This window comes from Rana temporaria, chromosome 3 (genome assembly GCF_905171775.1).
Source record: "Rana temporaria chromosome 3, aRanTem1.1, whole genome shotgun sequence".
NCBI lineage: Eukaryota > Metazoa > Chordata > Amphibia > Anura > Ranidae > Rana > Rana temporaria.
The window spans coordinates 39,537,996-39,560,775 of NC_053491.1; the positions used below are offsets into that span (position 1 = coordinate 39,537,996).

Sequence of the window (22,780 nt, forward strand, 5' to 3'; positions counted from 1 at the left end):
TCTATGGTGTGTACGGGGCCTAACTGTATTTTATAGCTGGCACTCATTCAGGAACTTTGTGGTATAATACTTACTGTAAACAGGCTATAAAATCCATGACTGTAACCCAGCTTTGTGTTTCAGTCAATTTGGTCACATGATCTCTTAGAAAAGGAGGGAATAGGGCAATAAAAACTCCCCCTTTCTGTCAGGTATTTATTGCGGTGTCCTTGCTGGGGAGATTTTTTCTCACTTCCTGCCTTAGTGACCACTGTTTCAAAGACAGAAATGAGGGAAAATATCCCCAATGAGAAACTCAGGTTTTTATTGCTGTGTCCAACCTTTTTCCATTATACATCTTTATTGTTGTGGCTCTTCTGCAAACTTTCCCTTACTGTAAAGGCAATAAATTGGTTGGAGCTCCTTTGAACAAAGGTTCAAATAAAAAACTCAGATACACTCACTGGTCACATTCAGATGGTGGGGTCAGAATTTGGGGTAAACATGAAAACATGGATCCATGCTGCCCTGTATCAACGGCTCAGGCTGGTGGTGGTGTAATAGTGTGGGGGATATTTTCTTGGCACACTTTGGGCCCCTTAGTACCAACTGAGCATCATTTAAACGCCACGACCTACCCGCATATTTTTGCTGATCATGTTCATCCCTTTATGACTACAGTGTACCCATCTTCTGGTGGCTCCTTCCAGCAGGATAATACACCATGTCACAAAGCTCAGATCATCTCACCACTGGTTTCTTGAACATGACAATGAGGTCACTGTACTCCAATGGCCTCCAGAGTCACCAAATCTCAATCCAATAGAGCACCTTTGGAATGTGGTGGAATGGGAGATTTGCATCATGGATGTGCAGCCAACAAATCTGCAGCAACTGTGTGATGCTATAATGTCACTATGGACCAAAATCTCTCAGGAATGTTTCCAACACCTGGTTGAATCTATGCCACAAAGAATGAAGGCAGTTCTGAAGGTAAACTGGGGTCCAACCCGGGACTAGCAAGGTGTACCTAATGAAGTGAGCGGAGAGTATGTATGTAAACCCAGCAAGCTTTCAGCACACAGAGATCCTTCAGAAAAACATACCTCACAAATGAAGCTAAATATACAGGGCACATCTATACATTGCAAATACTAGCAAACTATACAAGGCAACATTTAATTGCTAAATTTTAAAACGGATTTCTCTATTATCAAGCGAGTTTTCTCCAAGGGAAAAAAAAACACGAGAAAACACTTAAGGCCTCCTGCACACTGCAGTTTGAATAAGCTCAGTACAGCTTTTTTTTTTTTTACTTAGCTAAAATATAGCCCATTAAATTGTAATGTGCCTATGTACACAGGCGCGTAAACAAGCGCCGTGCATTCTTCAGTAAAATAAAAATAGAAAAATCTGCATTTTTGGTCAGTGGTTCACACATTTGTTTATCCTGCTGAAAAAATATATTTGGCTAAGGCTCTGTTCACATCTCCGCGTTCTGAATCGCGGGCGGAATTGCCGCAATTTGAAATGGCATCAAACCATGAACCATGAAATCTGAATGGCAAGTACAGGCATCATTCAGATATCACCGTCTTCTGCCGGTAATTCTCTGCACGATAAGAATGATCATAGCGGCAGTTCCGGCGCTTGATCGTTCTAATAGGCAGCGGGAGGGGACGTCCGCCCCCTCCCGCCGCCATCTGGTGCTTCTCCGGGCTCTCCCGTACCATCGGAGGCCCGGAGATAAAAACACATTTAAATGCCCATCAATGCAGCCTTATCAGTGTCCATCAGCAGCGCCGAGACAGACAACACCGGATGTCCTGTGTACTCGGCTCCTCTCACAGTCCCGCCCCTTGCCCAGGCTCCTATGATGGACATAACACAGGTCCAATGGCGGGACTGGACGTGACTGCGAGCAGAGCCGAGCCTAGCCAAGTACACTCGGCTATGTGTATATCGGCGGCGCTCGCTCCTTTCCCCTCACAGACAGCGGGGATCGGCGTATAACACGCACCCAGGATTTCTCCCTGATTTTAAGGGGAAAAAAATTGTGTGTTATACGCCGATAAATACGGTATCTAATTACTCGGCGTAACATCATCTTTCAAATTATACAAAAAATTGGGCTAACTTTACTGTTTTGATATTTTTTAATTCATGAAACTGTTTTTTCCCCCAAAAAAAATGCATTTGAAAAATGATTGCGCAAATACTGTGCGGAAAAAAAAAGGTGCAATGACTGACATTTTATTCCCTAGGGTGTCTGCTAAAAAAGAATATATAATGTTTGGGGGTTTCCGATTAATTTTCTAGCAAAAAAAAAATATTTTTACATGAAGGAGAGAAGTGCCAGAATAGGCCCGGTGGACAAGTGGTTAAAGTTTAAGTCCTGTGATTAAAATAAAGCTTTGGTCATATTTTTGGAGTTACCGTAACTGAAAGCAGGTTACCACACAATACGTTTAAAGAGCAAAAGGGAAGCGCTGCTTGACCTAAAGAGCTCAGAATGAAGTGTAGAATCATGAAGTTTAGTGTTATGAGACAAGGGTTTCCCCATCATAATAGAAGTGCCCACTTTTTAGGAACATTTGTAAAACATACTTGAAACTGTGAAATCTGAAAGGCAGCCTTCTCCATGATATTGGTTTCTCCAGATTCCTCTTCACCGTCATTATCTAGAATAAAAGGTTGTGGGATCCCAGATGACACAATGGTAAAGCCATTACATTTAACAGATAGCATTGTTTTTTTGTTTTTTTTAAGTGATTTATATTCACTGGAGCTTAAAAAATGCATCAAAGTAATAAATCACATAGCATGTGCTACATGCCTAAATTTTAAAGTAGACTTTTAATCAAATGTTACCTTTAGGCTGTGTTAACAGTCTTGCCGGGATTGATAAATTAAGACTAACAGAATGGGTGAAATAATTAGCTTTCCAGGAGAAAATTCTGTTTCTCAAATCCTCCTGTGCTCATCATCACCAAAAAAATTGGTTATACTACCATTGTTTTTTTCAAGAATCATGCCTAGGCTTTTAGCCATTTTGCCAAGCAGTGGAGGAAACGTAGAGCTGCATTTTTCCCCAAACAGGAATTTCAGTCTCATCAGTCTATCCCACCAAGACTGTTATATTGATCCAAAGTGTATCAGTACTTAGGAACAACATGCATAATCTCTTGGTGTGGCGAGGGTTAATGTAGCTGAGGCAGCGGTGACAGGCACCAATCAAGACTGCTCAACTATACCCGCTCTTTCCAACCACATCCTCCATTTGTAGAAGATGTACTATAGGTTTTATGAATAAACCACAATCTATGAATGGAATGGGGAGACCTTTTATTCATCCGCCCTCCTCTATTCATTAGATGCAATAGTGCAGCTTCCATGATTGAGGCTGGGTTCACACCTATGCGAATTGAATGCAGGTTTTTTTATCTCAATGTATAGAATGCATTAAGATAAAAAAAAACTTCCTTTACAACCATTGGGGTTTAACTGCTGCCTACAGTAGGACTTCTAGCAAATATATATAAAAAATAAATAAAATAAAAAAACTGTGGGCCAGCTCAAGATAAGCCATCCCACTACCAGCATGCCCCATTTTTGCTAGTGTTTGAGGAGGATGGCATCATTTTTACAGCTCTGTATTAGGACTAACATATTTGTTTGCTATTCTTCGGTTGTTTTTTTTTTTATCTTCACAACTTTTACCTACAATGCTGCTGTAGCTGCTGTAGCTTTGTCTCTTCAATTATAGCTTTCTGGCACAGTTGTCCTTAGCTTGGCTTCTGAAGTACTGCATCTGGACCCCACCTGATCGGACATGCCTAGAAGTGACCTTTGGGCAATGGGTCTGGTGTTGGTTGCTTTCTATTCGCTGTTCTGATAAAAGTTAGCTGCAAAGTGCTTTCCAGATTCAGAGCCATTGGAATTGTCCTCATACTTCCTCAGCTATGAGGAAAGATTAGAGGAACTGAATTTATTCTCTCTTGAGAAGAGGAGAATAAGGGGGGATATGATCAACATGTATAAATATATAAGGGGTCCATATAGTGATCTTGGTTTTTGAGTTATTCACTTTACAGTCAACACAAAAGACAAGGGGGCGCTCTTTACGTCTAGAGGAAAAAAGATTTTATCTCCAAATACGGAAAGGTTTTTTCACAGTAAGAGCTGTGAAAATGTGGAACAGACTCCCTCCAGAGGTGGTTCTGGCCAGCTCAGTAGATTGCTTTAAGAAAGGCCTGGATACTTTCCTAAATGTACATAATATAACTGAGTACTAACATTTATAGATAAAGTTGATCCAGGGAAAATCCGATTGCCTCTCGGGGGGGGGGGGGGGGGGGGGATCAGGAAGGATTTTTTCCCCCTGCTGTAGCAAATTGGATCATGCTCTGCTGTTTTTTTTTTTCCTTCCTCTGGATCAACTGTGGGTATAGAATTGGGTATATGGGATTGTACGATATTTTTTTTTTTTTTTTTTTTATGGTTAAACAGGATGGACTTTAATTTGTCTTTTTTCCAACCTGACTAACTATGTAACTTGCCTCGCCTTTGAAGGCTTAGGGAGTAGACCCGTCAGGGTGAGCAAGGAGAAAAATCTCTATTTTGATCACTGAGTGCCATCATTCCCCTTTCTTAAAGGATTTCCACCATTGTGGTATACTTAAGAGGATCTCCTGTTGGGAAAAAAGTCGGCATGGGCTCTTTTGGACAAATGTGAAGATCACAACCGAGATTTTACAGCAATTCAGACGAATCCTGAACCCTCAGAAATCATGGTCGTCTGCCAATTAACATTGGAGTGTTGGGCGATTTGCCTGTTTCTGCACTGTTGGACCATTCTACTGGAGGGTTACCCGATACAGATTCAGTTACACAACATGACAGTGGTGACATACATTAATCATCAGGGAGTGAAAAAGATTTACTGTAGCAAGAGAGGTAGATTGGATTCTGTCCTGGGAAGAACTTCACATTACAGCCTTGTCAGTTTGGTACATTCCTTGTTAACAACTGGCAGGCAGACTTCTTCATCTGCGAGCACTTAAATCTGGGAGAGTTTTCCCTGCACACAGAAGTATTTCAGGACACGTGTCATAGGTGGAGGGACACTCAAGGTGGACCTCCTGGCTTCCAGATTGAACAACAAACTGGACAGGTTTGTCTCCAGGCACAGAGATCCTCTAGTAAAAGCAGTAGATGCTCTGGTGGCTCAGTGAGATCAGTAAATCCTGATGTTTGCCTTCCTCTACTGAAATGTCTTGTTCATCTGCTTCCAGTGGTTCTCATTGCACCAGGCTGGCCCAGCCAGATGTGGTTCACCAACCTGGTAAGATTCCTAGCAGACAGAGCATTCTTAGGGAAACTGCCAGTTCATTGTGATCTTCTGTCCCAAGGACCATTTTGCCATAATTGAGGAGCTCACTAAAGTTGAAGCCAAGGCTCTACTTCTCGCACTGACATGGAAGACATACTTTATGTGGTGTGAGTTTTGGGGAGTCTACCCCAGGAGTTTCTCTGTGGGACAAATTCACTCCTCCCTGCAGCTGGGACAGGACCAACGTCTAGCTCGGCAACAAGAGTCAGGGTTTCTATGCTTTCCATTCTGTATGAGAGACTATTAGTCCCTTATTCCCTGTTAAAGACGTTTGAACATGCGGTTCTCCCATGTAGCCCCAACCTGGGCTGGGCTACATCTTGTTTGCTAGTCTCCATTCCTTCTGTAGGCAGCAGTATAACCCGTAGGTTTAAGACTTCCTGTGTCCCTCAGGGACTCCAGGAAAAGGATTTTACAGGGTGTATAAAAATCCTATTTTAAATCGCAAGACCCCCTTTAAGACTGATAGTGGTCTATACAGCCGTTTTGCAAAGCTAAATAAACATAAAAGTTAAATGATAAAATAATTTCAATAATCCGAGAATTTGTACAACACCAAAATAAACTTACCCAAAGCTGCCAGGAACTGTGAGATCTTTGTTGGGTAGCGCAGCTGAATTGTGTAAAATATCTGCACCAAACCTTCTAAACACATCAGAGAGATGTTCTTTCCTTTATCCTTTTTCCCAGAATCCTCAGCAGCAGATGGAATAGATGTGTATCTCCAAATTAGCACCCTGCATATAAAAAAAATCAGCCACAAAAAGAGGTGCAGATTAACCCCTGGCCACCGCAAAACAGATTGGTCAAGAAGATTTATGTAATCAACTAAATAACCCATTTAGACCAATTTTTAAATGGGTCAAGAAAATACTTACTGCTTTACTACCGTGACATTCCAATTCCGCAGCCTAGAGCCAAGCCGAGCCCAGCCGAGTGTACTGCACACTCGGCTACGCCCGGCGAGCCACGCGAGAGGAGCCGAACAAACAGGAAATCCGGCTCCTCTCGGCGCCTAATTCAAAAACGAACACCGCCGCAACCCCAGGCAACGTGCGGATGGAGGACTGGACGGACCCCCCAGACGGACACCTGGACGAACCCTGCGAGGAAGCCGCAGACGGACACCTAAAAGGACGCCGCAGACGGAAACCTAGACGGACGCCGCGAGGAAGCCGCAGACAGACACCGCGCACGGCCGCAAACGAATGCCGGACTGAACAAGGCCACCGATGGACGCCGGGCAAGACATCAGGAATTTCCCTTCTAGATTAGGGGTGCACGCTATACCTCGGTGCGCGCTATAGGCAGATAAATACGGTACTTTTTTTTTCTTTTACTAGTAATGGCGGCGATCTGCAATCTCCAATAAAAATTGCAGATCGCCTCCATTACTAGTAAAAAAAAAAAAGTAATAAAAATGCCATAAATCTTTCCCCTATTTGTAGATGCTATAACTTTTGCGCAAACCAATCAATATACCCTTATTGTGATTTATTTATTCAACCAAAAATATGTAGAAGAATACATATCTGCCTAAACTGAGGAAGACATTTTTTTTATATATATATATATATATATATATATATATATATATATATATACATATATACACACACAGTGAGGAAAATAAGTATTTGAACACCCTGCTATTTTGCAAGTTTTCCCACTTGGAAATCATGGAGGGGTCTGAAATTGTCATCGTAGGTGCATGTCCACTGTGAGAGACATAATCAAAAAAAAAAATCCAGAAATCACAATTTATGATTTTTTAACTATTTATTTGTATGATACAGCTGCAAATAAGTATTTGAACACCTGTCTATCAGCTAGAATTCTGACCCTCAAAGACCTGTTAGTCTGCCTTTAAAATGTCCACCTCCACTCCATTTATTATCCTAAATTAGATGCACCTGTTTGAGGTCATTAGCTGCATAAAGACACCTGTCCACCCCATACAATCAGTAAGAATCCAACTACTAACATGGCCAAGACCAAAGAGCTGTCCAAAGACACTAGAGACAAAATTGTACACCTCCACAAGGCTGGAAAGGGCTACGGGGAAATTGCCAAGCAGGTTGGTGAAAAAAGGTCCACTGTTGGAGCAATCATTAGAAAATGGAAGAAGCTAAACATGACTGTCAATCTCCCTCGGACTGGGGCTCCATGCAAAATCTCACCTCGTGGGGTCTCAATGATCCTAAGAAAGGTGAGAAATCAGCCCAGGACTACACGGGAGGAGCTGGTCAATGACCTGAAAAGAGCTGGGACCACCGTTTCCAAGGTTACTGTTGGTAATACACCAAGACGTCATGGTTTGAAATCATGCATGGCACGGAAGGTTCCCCTGCTTAAACCAGCACATGTCAAGGCCCGTCTTAAGTTTGCCAATGACCATTTGGATGATCCAGAGGAGTCATGGGAGAAAGTCATGTGGTCAGATGAGACCAAAATAGAACTTTTTGGTCATAATTCCACTAACCGTGTTTGGAGGAAGAATGTTTGGAGGAAGAAGAATGATGAGTACCATCCCAAGAACACCATCCCTACTGTGAAGCATGGGGGTGGTAGCATCATGCTTTGGGGGTGTTTTTCTGCACATGGGACAGGGCGACTGCACTGTATTAAGGAGAGGATGACCGGGGCCATGTAGTGCGAGATTTTGGGCAACAACCTCCTTCCCTCAGTTAGAGCTTTGAAGATGGGTCGAGGCTGGGTCTTCCAACATGACAATGACCCGAAGCACACAGCCAGGATAACCAAGGAGTGGCTCTGTAAGAAGCATATCAAGGTTCTGGCGTGGCCTAGCCAGTCTCCAGACCTAAACCCAATAGAGAATCTTTGGAGGGAGCTCAAACTCCGTGTTTCTCAGCGACAGCCCAGAAACCTGACTGATCTAGAGAAGATCTGTGTGGAGGAGTGGGCCAAAATCCCTCCTCCAGTGTGTGCAAACCTGGTGAAAAACTACAAGAAACGTTTGACCTCTGTAATTGCAAACAAAGGCTACTGTACCAAATATTAACATTGATTTTCTCAGGTGTTCAAATACTTATTTGCAGCTGTATCATACAAATAAATAGTTAAAAAAATCATACATTGTGATTTCTGGATTTATTTTTTTTGATTATGTCTCTCACAGTGGACATGCACCTACGATAACAATTTCAGACCCCTCCATGATTTCCAAGTGGGAGAACTTGCAAAATAGCAGGTTGTTCAAATACTTATTTTCCACACTGTATATATATATATATATATATATATATATATATATATATATATATATATATATATATATATATATATATATATATATATATATATATATATAATTTTTTGGGGGGATATTTATTATAGCAAAAAAATAAAGCTTTTTTTTCAAGATTTTCGCAATTTTTTTGTCTATAGATCGGACACTTGACACTTTTTTGTGACCATTGACATTTATACAGCGATTAGAGCTAAAAATATCCACCGATTACTGTATAAATGTCACTGGCAGGGAAGTGGTTAACACTAGTGGCGATCAAGGGGTTAACTGTGTCCTAGGGAGCGATTCCAACGGTGGGGGGATGGGACTGCCTGAAGGAGGAGACCGATCACTGTTCATACTTAGTATGAACAACAGATTGCTCTCCTCACCCCTGACAGAACGGAGATCTGTCTGTTTACACTGCCATACCTCCGTTCTGTGTCTCTCAGGAGAGAGTGCTCGGCGAACATCACAGCCGCTGGGCATGAGCATCAGCTCCTTCATCACACCGCCCCTAGTGGTTTTAAAGTGGCCAACGTATACCTACAGCGATTTGCACAGGTGAGCCAACCAGCCGCAGTATAACTGCAGCGGCTGGTCGTCTAGTGGTTAAAGGGTCACTAAATGAAAAAAAATGTTTTGCTGAAATGACTGTTTACAGGGTATAGAGACATAAAAGTTAACCGATTCCTTTTAAAAAGGATTACAAATAGATACAAATCAATCCTATAATGTGCCTGCTGGTTAGTTTCACTTTTAAACTGGTTTCATGTTCCTGTGAACTAGAGAGACACACAGAACAAAAACAAACAAATCCAGGGCAGTGTTTTGTTTTTAAAATGAATCCGATTGGTTCTGTCAAGTTTTAGACACACAGTAAAGACAGCTAAACCACCGTGAAAAGCTCCCAGTACTGTGGTTATAAGGAAACAGGCAACCAGGAAGTGTGGAGATCACAGCAGAATTACAGCAACTTCAAAGCAAAAACGAACAATAAGGACATGAAACCAGGACTGCAGTAAGGTAAAGGAAGCTATTTAGCTAAAAAAAAAATTCCTTTAGTGATCCTTTAAGAATAATCTGCAGTCCATCTTTGCGTGTCTCTCAGTTTACGCTTATACTAGCTTTATTTCTCTTCATACAAGCCAAGCACAAGCTTGCACATGTTAGTATTTATACTTATCCGGCAGCTTTAATACTTTCAGTCACTGGGCCCTAGATCAGGAGTTGTCTTCCAACGTCACTTGCTCTATGCTTGTTCCAGGTCAGCGACTGAAAGTGTGTTTGAGGCAGGCGACTAGCATTTTTGTGATTTTTCACTCAGTACAGGTTTCCCTAAAGCAGTGGTTCTCAACTCCTGTCCTCAGGACCCACTAACAGGCCAGGTTTGCAAGATAATTGAAATACATCACAGGTGATATAATTTACTGTTTAGTGATTGGAGTATTGTAGTCTGCATCTCCCCAAGGTAATACCTAAAAATCTGGCCTGTTAGTGGGTCCTGAGGACAGGAGTTGGTAACCACTGCCTTAAAGGATAAGTTCGCCCTTTGGAACATGGTACATGTTCTACCTGTATTTTGGGTGGAATCTGTAACATGTCCCAGCTCCTGCAGCCTCTCCCCCTGTATTAGTGTGACAGCGAGCAGGGGATTTTCTCCACACACCCACAGTCAAAATTCATAAACATGGCTGCGCAGGACTCTGCCCACACAGCCGCATCATTCATTCAGTTTCCTGTGAATAAATAGACTACAACTACCGTCAGCCACCGTGGTTGATGACTTGTAGTTCTGAATGGACGGCAGTGGTGACGAGGGCTCAGTTCACAAGCCCTGAAGCTTGTAAACAGTCTGTATAGGGTGTGGGGGCTGAAAGCTGCAGAAGCCCAAAATTGCACCCCTGATCACGGGTGCAATGCTTTTCAGCCTCCTGTGGAAAAAAATAATACATGCACATTCATTTTCTGCAAAAATATGCGCAGTCATTTTTTCTTAAAAGGTGAACTTATCTTTTGAGGGTTAAAGCAAACCTGTGCTCAATAACTTTAATTTGCTCAGAAAATAAGTGCCGGTTCACACTACAGCGACTTGGGATCCGACTTGTCAGACCTCAATTTGCCCCAAGTCGCTGGACATAAGAAATTCCATTGAAGTGAATGAGAGCCGTCTTAATGTACACTACTGATGTCGCTCCGACTTCAGAAAAGGTTCCTGTACTACTTCAAGGCAACTTCTAGGCAACTTGTACCCATAGATTTCAATGGAAGTTGCCTCCAAAGTCGAATCTCCATCTTAACTGAAGCAACCTTACAGGAAAAGAAAAAAGTTTACCCAGGCAAACCCCTCCCTCCCACAGAGCTGATTATTCTGTGATTGGCCACAGCCAAAGTCCCCTGTCCTGGAGGCAACTTTAAATCGCGTTGTAAGTTGCTCAAAGTCACGCTGAAGTCGCCTCCAAAATGATGGACAAGGAAGCAGAGCCTGCATATGTATCATGCAATAGTGGCGGTCCTACGAGTGTATAAAAAATGAGGATAAAACAGAAAGAAGGCTCAGGCTGGCCATATACTATACAATTTTCGTGTACATTTTTCTTTTAGGTTCCATTCACACCTGAGCGTATCGATTCACTGGCGTTTTTATTAAGCTTTTTGCAAGCTTTTTTTTTAAGCGTTTTAGAAGCGTATTACAAGCGGTTTACAGCTTCAGGCATTTTTGTTTGGCCAATAGAAAGTACTAGGGGGAGAAAAGGAAATTAGGGGTAGAGAGTTGTTATTTGAGCAGAAAACACTCAATTCAGGCGTTTCTATTGAAGTCTATGGGGCCAAAAACGCTTGTAATCTGCCAAAAAGAAGCGCATGTACCTTTTTGAGCTCGGCATTTTGCGTTAGGCAACAGAACGCTCAGGTGTGAACAGGGACCAATGAAATGAATGGGATTTGGCTTGTTGAGTGTTTTAGAACTACAAATTTCAAGCAGAAAATCGCTCAGGTGTGAACGGGGCCTTAGATTTACCAAAACCTTTTAATATGGAGGTCAAACCTAAAACACTTTAAATTTGTATGCAATAAGGCAGGCCCTTGCACTACACAGTAACAGTAAATCTAAAGGAAATTAAAGAAGAAAATTGTATATTGTATGGCCAGCCTTAGAAAACGTTAATACAAACTGATATGATCATTTCCATTAGCCCGATTAAGGTATGGATGGCCCTTTTGTACATTACCTGGTAATCTCACAGATATTGTGGAACATTTTGTCGCTATTTTGTCCATCAGGCCCATCAGTGACCCCTGTCTCCTTCAGCTGCTGTATTTTCTGCAATGCAACAGACACGGTGTATCTCATGAAGTCTAGACTGGCTCTCAGAACACTTAGGCTTTCCTCATGGGCTCTTGTACTGTCTCTGAAAGTGATAAGTACATACTGTAAAGCTCAAAAAACAGAAAAAATAAAAAGCTAAAGAATTTGTTTGAAAACATAAAACCAAAATATATTAGAACTTATATAGTTATTGATGCAAGAACTGAGATTGTACCTGAACAGCGCAGTTAGAATTGTGGAAACAAATCCCATAGAGAGCAAGCTTTTACATGCTTTACTGTTTCCAGGTTTTGATTTCCCAGATTTTTCTTTCAGGATATCAGCCAGTTTGCTGTAGCATTTAAAAATTCCCATAATGGCCTCAAATTTGGTTTTACTGTTAAAAAAAAAAGAAAAGAAAAAAAAGTGCACATACATAAGCATCATACTGCAATAAAAACCAAGGGAAGCTGCTGTTTAATCATGTCAAACCTGTTTTTCATAACTTATGAAGATTTAAAAAAATAATAAAAAATATTTATGCAGAAAATATATCAAAAGTAGGCCCCTGAATAATATGTATCCAAGGCAGTTCATATGTAGGGTTCATATAATCTAAACCAGTGGTTATCAACCCTGTCCTCAGGGCCCACTAACAGGCCAGGTTTGCAAGATAACTGAAATACATCACGTGATAAAATTTGCTGCTCAGCGATTGCAGTATTCTAGTCTGCATCTCCCCAAGGTAATACATAAAATCTGGCCTGTTAGTTGGCCCCCGAGGACAGGGTTGATGACCACTGATCTAAACTGCTTTCGCTGAATTAAGCTGAAACACATCTCCGGCGCTTAAAGAAGTATCCCCACAACTTCAAAATTACAGCTGAAACCCCCCCCCCCAAGAACTTGGTCTCAAATTACCACAATGCTCAGCAGGAGACAGGTATCCAAGGTCTGAGTGACAGCGCTCAGCTCTGTCTGCACGTATGTAATAGAGTTGAGAGCTTTCATTCACCGCGGCAGGGGGAGGGGAGCCTGTCATTGCAACAATCCCGTGAAAGTGTTTATAGGATTGTTGGCAACAAAAAGCAGAGACTTCATTATTTACTTGTTGTAGACACAATCTATGTGCTTACAGAACACAGAGGCGAGGGGGAGGTGGCTTGTGCGCTCTGATGCAGCTCTCCCCAAAGGTACGCCCAAATATTGGGCCTCAGCCTGGGGAGGAGCTACCAGCAGCAGAGATTAAAAAAAAAAAGAGAATGTGCTTCTATTGTGACAGAATGCTGCAGAGAGCTGCACAGCAATGACCATCACCTTCAGACACTGGTAGAAAAACTGAAGCCCTGCAAGGGAGAGAGTATGTTGACTTCCTTTCTTTTGTTTGCCAGTGTCCATTCACCTGTGACATTTACATTTTTTTTTTTTTCTAATTACATATTTTTGAAAAGTTTTTCAAGAATACAATACAGGAAAAACGCATTGGTATTACAGTCTTCGCACATGAGAAAAGGCAAACAAACAATCTCAAAATAACAAGGCACTAATCGATAAGGCCAATAGCTACAGGTAAGATAAATGATAGCCATTAATCTCAGGTCAACTATCTGTTCAAAACAAAACCAAAGACATTCACAACTCAACTCGCCAGCTAATCTGCTACCAACCAAATTATCCAGTCTAACAGTTTGCGTTAAAAACAGGGGTTTAGTTAGCACACATTTTCAAATACATGCAAATGTGTAATATTGGTGAGGGGACACACTGGACAGCCTTGCTGCCATTGTGCTGGGTGTCCAGTGTGCCCCTGTGCCTCTAAGGAGGGTTGGTCAACCTCCAGGCTCACTTGCTCTCTATCTATCCATTAAAATGCATGTGCTTCCACTGTGGAGGCTCATACATTTTCAAGAGTTGTATTTGCAAATGTGTGATAACTAAACCCCCATTTTTAACGCAAAACTGTTAATTTGGTCGGTAGTAGATTGACAGTTGAGCTGGGAATTTCTTTGGTTTTGTTTTGCATGCGTTGCCCTTCCATGTGCTTCTTGCTGTGAAGGCCAGTAATAGGCTGGGGGCAGTGGCCAGTTATTTGTAACTATATGTTCAACAATTCATCTCAAACAATAATCTTCAAGATAACCAATTATGTTATATTAGAAGCCTGAACTATAGGGTAATGGCCTGTTGAGTAAAGGCATTCAAGTAAATTTATTTTCTGCAATCATTGTGTTCTCTCCGCAGAGGAAGTAGACCTGCATTACAGCCACTAGCAATAATCACATGTAAAATCCGGCAGGCAGGTTGTACCCAAGTTGATCGTTTTAACAAGTTCCAAGAGGTAATGAAATCTGAAGCAACCAAAAGATAAAATGAAAGCAAAAGAAAGTAAAAGCGGAAAAAAGAGAAGGAAGAAGAGGGAAAGGGAGGGCAGGAGTGAGTAAGAGGATATGATATGGGAAGAGGCAGGATGACAGTCAGTCTTTTTTGTGTTTGTTTTTTAAACAAGGAAGCACCTGTGTAAAGGGGAGTCTCAAAGCAGGACCAGGGATCCCACACCCATTCATAAGTAGTGAAAGGATTCAGTCTGGTCATAAGAGCTCTCCAATATGAGAGTATAAATCAGGGGTTACTGGCGATCAAGCATCTCGCGGCTGTAAGAAATGTATGGTCTGCATTCTGACATCCATAGGCACATGGGGCGGTGAAAGACCGAGAAAGTATATGACTGGATCAGGTGCGATTTGTAAGATTGTAGAAAAGGGCTTCTACTTCTAGCCTGAATGGGCGTATCTTGGGATAAGTATCTTATGAAAAGTTTCCCAGAGTGCCGCCTGCATCTTCAGCAATAGCTTTTTTTTTTTTTTGGTAAAGTTTAAATACAAGTAGGGAATGGCTCAAACTCCTGTAAAGTTTTTTTCCCCTATGTGTCCTATTGATAGGATTTCTCAAATTTCTGGTCTCAGAAACAAAAGGAACTCTTCAAAAGTAAAGCTGGCCTAATGAAAGCAAACTAACAGATTCTTTGATCCACACAAACAGGGTGGATTGGAGGAATTCCTGTTCACCAGGACATTATATTCTGAACGAATACCCTGTGGAGCAGTTGCATTCGCTGATCAATGGAAACTTTTCCAACAGGTCCCTTCAAAAGGAGTTTATGAAACAATTGACTTCCGTCGAGCAGGGAAGCCCACATATTGATTAAGATTTGGCCCGTCTCTGCTGGACTGGCCAAAAAGTTGGTAAGTGTATGGACAAGCTTAAAGGAGTTGTAAATGAAAAAAAAAAAAAAAGTCACCTTAATGCAATCTATGCATTAAGGTGAAAAAACATCTGATGTTGCCGGGCCCCCCCCAAGCCCTCGTTTTACTTACCTGACCGTTGAAAATCCTGCATGGTCCCGAGATCCTCTTCACCGCTTAGCCTGGCCGCTGATTGGCTAGAGCGGATGGATTGAGAGCAGCGCAGCCATTGGCTGGCGCTGCTGTAAATCACATCCAGTGATGCGGCGCGCCGAGGGGCGGGGCCGAGTGATACAGTGAGCAGCTATGGCCGCTCGCTGTATCACGGGAGCGCGCCCGCAATTACTCACCACCATGCGAGCTCTCGCATGACTGTGGTCAGTACCAACGAACTTCACAGTGGAGGTAAGTATAACATGTTTGTTATTTTAAAAAAAAATTCCTTTACAACCGCTTTAAAGATGCGTTTTGGTAGTTCAGGTCATTTTGACATAGTTAAATTGGTCCAGCTTAGACCAATGTAAGTATGTATGTGCCATACCTGTGGGATTCGTGTGGAGCCTCAAAATCATTGTAGTAGGCACTGCTACTACAGTGGTTGTCGCTAGCTTCCGGGTCATGTGCCGAGCAGCTTGCTTAGTGAACACAGACGGTTGTTTGCTCAGCACTGATCCCATTCAGAGAACACTTTGATTTTCTCAATGAATGCAAAGTGTTCTCTTAGACGAGGTGGAGATTTTGACACCATTGCCCTGCCTCTGCACCTTATCCAATCAGAGAATGCTTTGCATTAATTGAAAAAAAAATACAGTGTTCTCTGAATGGTGACCATGCCGACCTGGAAGCTAGTGAAGATCACTATAGCAGCAGTGTCTACTACAGTGATTTTCAGCTTCCACAGTGATTCACAGGTATGGCAAAGAGTTACTTAAAATGAAAGTATTAAAAATTGACATATCTGAAATTTGGCTTTAAGAGAAGAGAAATTGTCTTCTAGACCATTGTCACTGCACTGGAAGTTCCTTATGTTTCTGTTTTGGTGACAACTCAAAATTGTGCATTTTTACCTTTACGCTCAGTGCAGGTGACAGTGGTCACCAAAACAAATGGAAAGGGTGATACTTCCCAGTGAGGATACATACACCAATAATAACCAGAGTTTGCAATGCTTCCCCATCTAAAATAAATGGCTTTATATACACTTTAGGGAGTTAAATACAGGTTTATACTACATACCTAACAGTAAATGACCAGAAAATGGACTATGTACTATCGTAAGTAGATCCCAATAATATATTTTCTGATGTAAGGGCAAGCTAGCACAAAAGGTATTCTAAGCTGCTTATAAAACTTTTGAAGATAATAAAATCAGTAAAAAAAGACAAAAGTACCTGGTTATAAACTTAGAGGAAAAAAATCAAACATGTTAATAGGCAGCTTTTCTTACCTGAAGTTTGCTGTGCTATAGTTGTACTCTATCAGCACCTCACACACTCCCATGACCAAAACAGCATAAGTATAATTTTTCATCCCAACACTTGAATTTGGCGAGAAGTCAGCTGACTTGTCCTAGTATGGTGGGAGAAAAGCACAGTCAATTCTGCCTGTAACAATCAAAATTGTAGCTTTTCATTTAGAGAAAGCGAATTACCAATTCAAACTCTTCTAAATCACATTTGGTCATTCTTCTTGTGATAGATTCCAAGATTTCATCAATTTCTTTCCGACATTCCATACAGTCGTCATCGTCATTCTCATCTTCCATGCCCTTCTCCTGCAGCACGCTGCTTCTCTGCTTATACCAGCTCAAGCAGTTATGAATACTGCTCAGTAAGTGTGCCTAGAGAACAGGAGTGTCAAAATGTTAGGAAACGATTAAGAGCAAAGAGCTTTATAATTATAAGTCAGCTGCTGCACCTGCAGGGCTTGAATGAAGAAACTTGCAGGGACTGCATCACTTTAGCTGCGATTTCCTATTCAGAGGTGATAACCAGGGGCGTGGCTGAGCAGCGGATTTAGCTGGTCGCACCAGTCTCCCCCTCCGCCGAGAATCCGTGCTTTTATCCTGCACCCACCTGTACTCGCTTTCGTCGGACCCCAGCTACACGGTACCAGCATCCCTATGACCCACACTCCCTTAACTCCGCTATCCCGGCTGACATTGCAAAGTGGCTCAAAAACACCCGAGGCCTCATGGAGGACCCAATCTAAGATGGGGCTTGGTCGCAACGCTCCTCCAAAGAGAAATATAAAGAAGCTGCCCAGAAGCTCCTCTTCAGTGGAAATATTCCCAAAGAACAATTGCCTTCCTCGTCTGTCCAGGGTGAGGTCTCATGGGGTCATTCCGAGGCTGATGACACTGTCCCGCTGGAGGATGCAGGCGAATCGCCCCCCTGAGTGGAACACAGTGAGTACTCCCACATGCACAACATATTCTCGTAACATATTCTCTGCTATAACAACCTGTGATATGTCCATCTCTGCCCTCGCTGATGAACTTAAAGGGGTGAAGGCAGAGATCTCATTTGTGCAACATGACATGAAAAAACTGCAGGAGTGCACCCCTGCCTTGGAAGGCAGAGTGAGCACAGTGGAGGATGAGATGGCTCCCATGGAAAGGGATCTAAAATACAAATGCCATCTTACGGCCCAGCATGCCGTCCGCCTAGATGATCTGGAAAATCGCACGTGTCGCAACAATGTGCGTGCCCTGGGTATTCCTGAGCGGGCCGAAGGCAAAAATCCTGTCAAAATCCTGTCACTTTTATTAAACAATGGCTTCTCTCTACCTTTGGCAAAGATAGTTTCTCCCACCTGTTTGCAGTTGAGATGGTGCATAGGGTCCCAACACGCCCTTTACAATCGGGCAACCACCCGCGCTCGTTTCTGTTCAAACTATTGAATTATAAGGACAGGAATACTCTCCAAAGCTAGAACCATGAGTGGTGCTATTTATATTAACTACAAAATATCACTATTCCCGGATTTCTTTGCAGAACTGCAGAAGCCGCATGCAAAGTTCAGCGATGTGAAAAAAAAAAAAGCTCAGCGATCTTAATTTACAATATGCCATGCTGTATCCTGCCCTTCTCTGGGTGGTTGCACTGGGAGAGGTCCACTTTTGTGATCGTCCTACTTCTGCGGCACAATGACTGGATCAGGAGGATAGAGCCGCTAAGTTGCAACGCCCTACTTCTACTTCAAATATAGCTACCCTATCAAAAGGAAAGGGGTTTTGTATTTCTCTTCAATGTTATATGGTCTCAGATGTGTGTTTTTACATCTTCTTTTCATTCCCTGTAGTCAAGGCAGACAATGTAGAACATTGGAACTATCTACATCGTGGGTTATCCCACATACACTGCTGAAGTGAAACCCACTTACCATCCAGGTTTTTTTCATTGGAGTTTTCACTGCTTCCCTCCCATGGAGGACACATGGGGACAGCATATACCTCAGCTAGACTGTCTGAGAGCCATGTTGGCTCTACACCTCAATTTACTTTTGTTGTGCTTACTGTTTTTATTCCGACCTACCACTGCTCCAATACTTTGTCTTCTCTGACATGGACGCGGTCAGACTGCCCACTGATCTTGGTTGTAGTATCACCGTGGAAAGCACTATACACTATATATTTTCTGTCAGATTATCATGCTACTTGTGACTTTGCAAAGTGCCTGGACAACAGAGAAGCTAACCAAAAAAAGTAAATCTTTGTTGCAGGGGATGCTAAAAATTTGATTAATATCTTAGTGCAGACTTCTGGGAAAATCAGTGAGCCAATCATCGAAGCAAGAAATTAAATTTCTTGGGGGCATTCTGTACACCATCTGTACACAGAACACCTCCAGGTGGCCATATTGCATTTTACAGAAAATTACAGTGCTGCAGATTGAAAGGGAAAGGTAGGCAACTTCAATTACAATATGACTGTCGCATTAATATATGCTGTATTATATATTTTTCCTAAAAAGTGTGAGTTACCCTTTAAGCATGTGGATACCCTCTCTATTTGTCGCCAATAACAGATATTTTGGGACCTTGATACAAGTTATGTACCCGTTTCTCTTAATACACTTTCAATAAAAAAGATGGACATTGAAATGTATAGCTTTTGTCTCTCACCAAAGGTTCTTGGAGGATAATCTGCTCTTTTTGGGCCGTGATACACCTCTCAAGCTTCAGCGGTGGCAACAGATCGGGCTCTGGTTCATAATAGCGCTTTAACTGTACAAAACAGTGAAAAAATAAATAAAAAAAATCAGACAAGGACAAATAGAAAACACAAACTGAACGTCACACACTGAAATGGCCACAAAGGGAATCTCATTTTGCAATATGTTTTGGGGTTTAATGTGTAAAAACAGTGCTTAGTGGAAATTTTCATAAATTCTTCCTAGTCACAGCAACAACATGGCAGCTAGTGCTGGCACCCAGATAAGTCATATCGATTAGCAGAGCAGCCTTATTTTTTTGTATTAAAGCTGGTTATAAACAGTTTAGAATTTCATTGAATTATTGCTGAATCAGCTGAAATACAAGGCATGGGTGGTCCAGCCAGCATCATCTTGCTCAGCAAAAGCGGATTTAAAATTGACTGGGTCAGGTGGAAAATCATCATCCAAACAGTGACTGCATTCTATCATATCATATATCATATCATTCTATCATGCAGTCACTGTTCAAGCAGCCGGCAGTGGAAATTCCTCCATCATGCCAATAGTGTGGATGTGGGAATTTACTGTTTTTCTCTTGTTCAGCCAGCAGGCTGAAAGACAGAAAAACAAGCCATACACAGTGCATCTGGAAAGTATTCACAGCGCTACTTTTTCCACATTTTGTTATGATACAGCCTTATTCTAAAATTGATTACATTCATTATCTTCCTCAAAAAAACAAAAAAAAAACAAACAAACACACATGTACATAAGTATTCACAGCCTTTGTCATGAGCTCAGGTGCATCCTGTTTCCAGTGAGGCCCCTTTCACACGGCGGACTGGTAAGGTCCGTCTGTCAGTTTTTTAGGCGGACCTGAACAGACGCTCCGTGCAGGTCTATGGAGCAACAGATGTCAGCGGTGACATGTCCCCTGACATCAGATTAGGTCCGATCCGCCAAAGTGTGAAGGATGGAAACTCTATTTTCCATCCGTCTGGCGGATCGGATGAAAACAGACTCTACGGTCCGTCTTCATCCAATCCCCCATAGAGCAGAGCGGCGCTCTGACAGGTCGGTGCCTGCACATTGTGCAGAGACAGACCTGTCATCTGCCTGATCGACGGAGCGATCCCTGCTGAGCAAAAACGGAGCCCAAGCACACAGCTAAGATAACAAAGGAGTGGCCTGAGTGGCCCAGCCAAAGCCCAGACTTGAACATCTCTAGAGAGATCTGAAAATGTCTGTGCATCGACACTCCCCATCCAACCTGATGGAGCTTGAAAGATCCTGCAAAGAAGAATGGGAGAAACTGCCCAAAAATCGGTATGCCAAGCTTGTAGCATCATACTCAAAAGACCCGAGGCTGTAATTGGTGCCAAAAGGTGCTTCACCATAGTATTAAGCAAAGGCTTTAGATAATTCTGTACATGGGATTTTTTTTGTTTTTAATTTTTAGTCAATTTGCAAAGATTTCAAACAAATTTCTTTCAGGTTGTCATTTTGGTTGTAGAATTTTGAGGAAAATAATGAATTTAATCCATAAGGCTGTAACATAACAAAATGTGGAAGTAAAGCACCGTGAATATTTTGCGGATGCACTGTATGAACAAACTTAATGTTGAACTCAGACCTCTTACACACAAAAGAGTAAAAAAACTGCACATTTTTTACTGATCTAAACACAGGTGCACTGTTGTCTACGAAACAATGCACACAACTGCATAAAGGTCAGTAATACAGGGGAGCCATAAAATAAAAATAGACAATTTTACATTCGAGTGCACTAGTTTACATGAATACGCATGTATTGCCACACTGGCAACTAGAAGAGATTAAGAAGAATTGTATGCCCGTATTTATCGGAGTATAACGCGCACTTTTCCCCCCTTAAAATCAGGGGGAAATTGTGGGTGCGCGTTATACGCGGATGTCATTTTCTTTTAACAATGGGGGGGGGTGGCGGGGGTTTCGTGCTGGCCGTCCCACTTTTCCTGGTCCTGTCCCGAGCGGTTTGAACAGACTAAGCGGACTGTGTGGTTTGAGCGGGGGATCCTGACCTAATCAGCTTGCGGGGACCCAATCCGGCGCTGTCTTGAAAGGGGTATCAACACCCGGAGACCCGATCCGTCTTGAGAACCAGGAACGTGCGGGAGTACAGACGCTGACGCCGAAGCTGGGTGAGTGGAGCGGCTCATGCTGGGACAGGAGAAGCAGGTAGGAGGGCAGAGTATCCCCCCCCCCCCACCCATACAGCACTCGCCTGCAGTCCCAGGCTGGAAGCAGTGCAGGCAGTTTGAAAACGAGTGTGCCGCCTTGTCCGGCAATTGATTGGACAGGTGACAGAGAGCCATATAACTATCTATTGGGCAATGGTGTGGGGGTGGTGGCGCTGTCTAAGTGGAGGCTGATGTTACCCAGAGGTGGTAAGAACAAACTATATGGACCTCAAACTAATAAGTGATAAATATAGTGCCTCTTATGATATGTGATATGCCAGTGATAAAAATAAAATAGCTTAAGTGTGGCTAGAACCACATGCTGTAAATGCAACTTAGTATATAACTATGGACAAAAGTAAAGTGATAACGCACAGCACAAGTGCCGAAAAATTGTGTCCAAAAAAGTAAAAAGTTGTGTCCAAAAAAGTAAAAAATCCAAAAGACTAAAGAATGTCTAAAAGTTCAGGAAAAAAATATATATAAGGAATATATATATATGAAAAGCAACAATCCAGGTGTGAACCAATATAAATAAATTAACAGCAGTCCAGAGTGATATTGGTGACAATGTGACTTTCCAAGTGGGTAAGTGGTCACAGTATGCAGTAGTGCAGTGATGCGAAGTGGGTCCGGTGCTCCCCCTCCTGGGTCCCTACTCACCAGAGGCCCTCACCCCTGCAGGGGTAAAGAGCATAGAAAATCTCCAACCGACTCGGGTCCTCGCTCTCCTAGTAGGTCCTACGATCCAGCTGGTACCAAAAAAGATCCTGGATATCCGGATTCCTCCAAGGGATGAAAAAAAGGGTCTCATAGAGTAGTAGGTTCAGGTTCCAGTGGGTAAGTTTTATTGGTACAGCCACAGGCTAATACCGTTCCCGGGCTCGGAGGGTCTCCGGTGATCAGAAGAAGCGGAGAACGCTTCTTCTGATCACCGGAGACCCTCCGAGCCCGGGAACGGTATTAGCCTGTGGCTGTACCAATAAAACTTACCCACTGGAACCTGAACCTACTACTCTATGAGACCCTTTTTTTCATCCCTTGGAGGAATCCGGATATCCAGGATCTTTTTTGGTACCAGCTGGATCGTAGGACCTACTAGGAGAGCGAGGACCCGAGTCGGTTGGAGATTTTCTATGCTCTTTACCCCTGCAGGGGTGAGGGCCTCTGGTGAGTAGGGACCCAGGAGGGGGAGCACCGGACCCACTTCGCATCACTGCACTACTGCATACTG

The 22,780-nt window shown here is 42.6% G+C and overlaps 1 protein-coding gene across 1 annotated transcript in view; it reads right to left on the reverse strand.

Moving 5' to 3' along the window:
• The window catches only part of FANCI (FA complementation group I), a 100,385-nt gene that overhangs the window by 32,786 nt on the left and 44,819 nt on the right, over nt 1-22,780 (reverse strand). The window contains exons 20-26 of the mRNA XM_040342411.1: nt 19,296-19,397; nt 16,822-17,010; nt 16,618-16,739; nt 12,164-12,325; nt 11,852-12,031; nt 5,942-6,108; nt 2,587-2,660 (exon numbers count right to left, since the gene is read on the reverse strand). Of these exons, the coding sequence (XP_040198345.1) occupies nt 2,587-2,660; nt 5,942-6,108; nt 11,852-12,031; nt 12,164-12,325; nt 16,618-16,739; nt 16,822-17,010; nt 19,296-19,397 (996 nt within the window). The remainder of the gene's footprint in view (nt 1-2,586; nt 2,661-5,941; nt 6,109-11,851; nt 12,032-12,163; nt 12,326-16,617; nt 16,740-16,821; nt 17,011-19,295; nt 19,398-22,780) is intronic.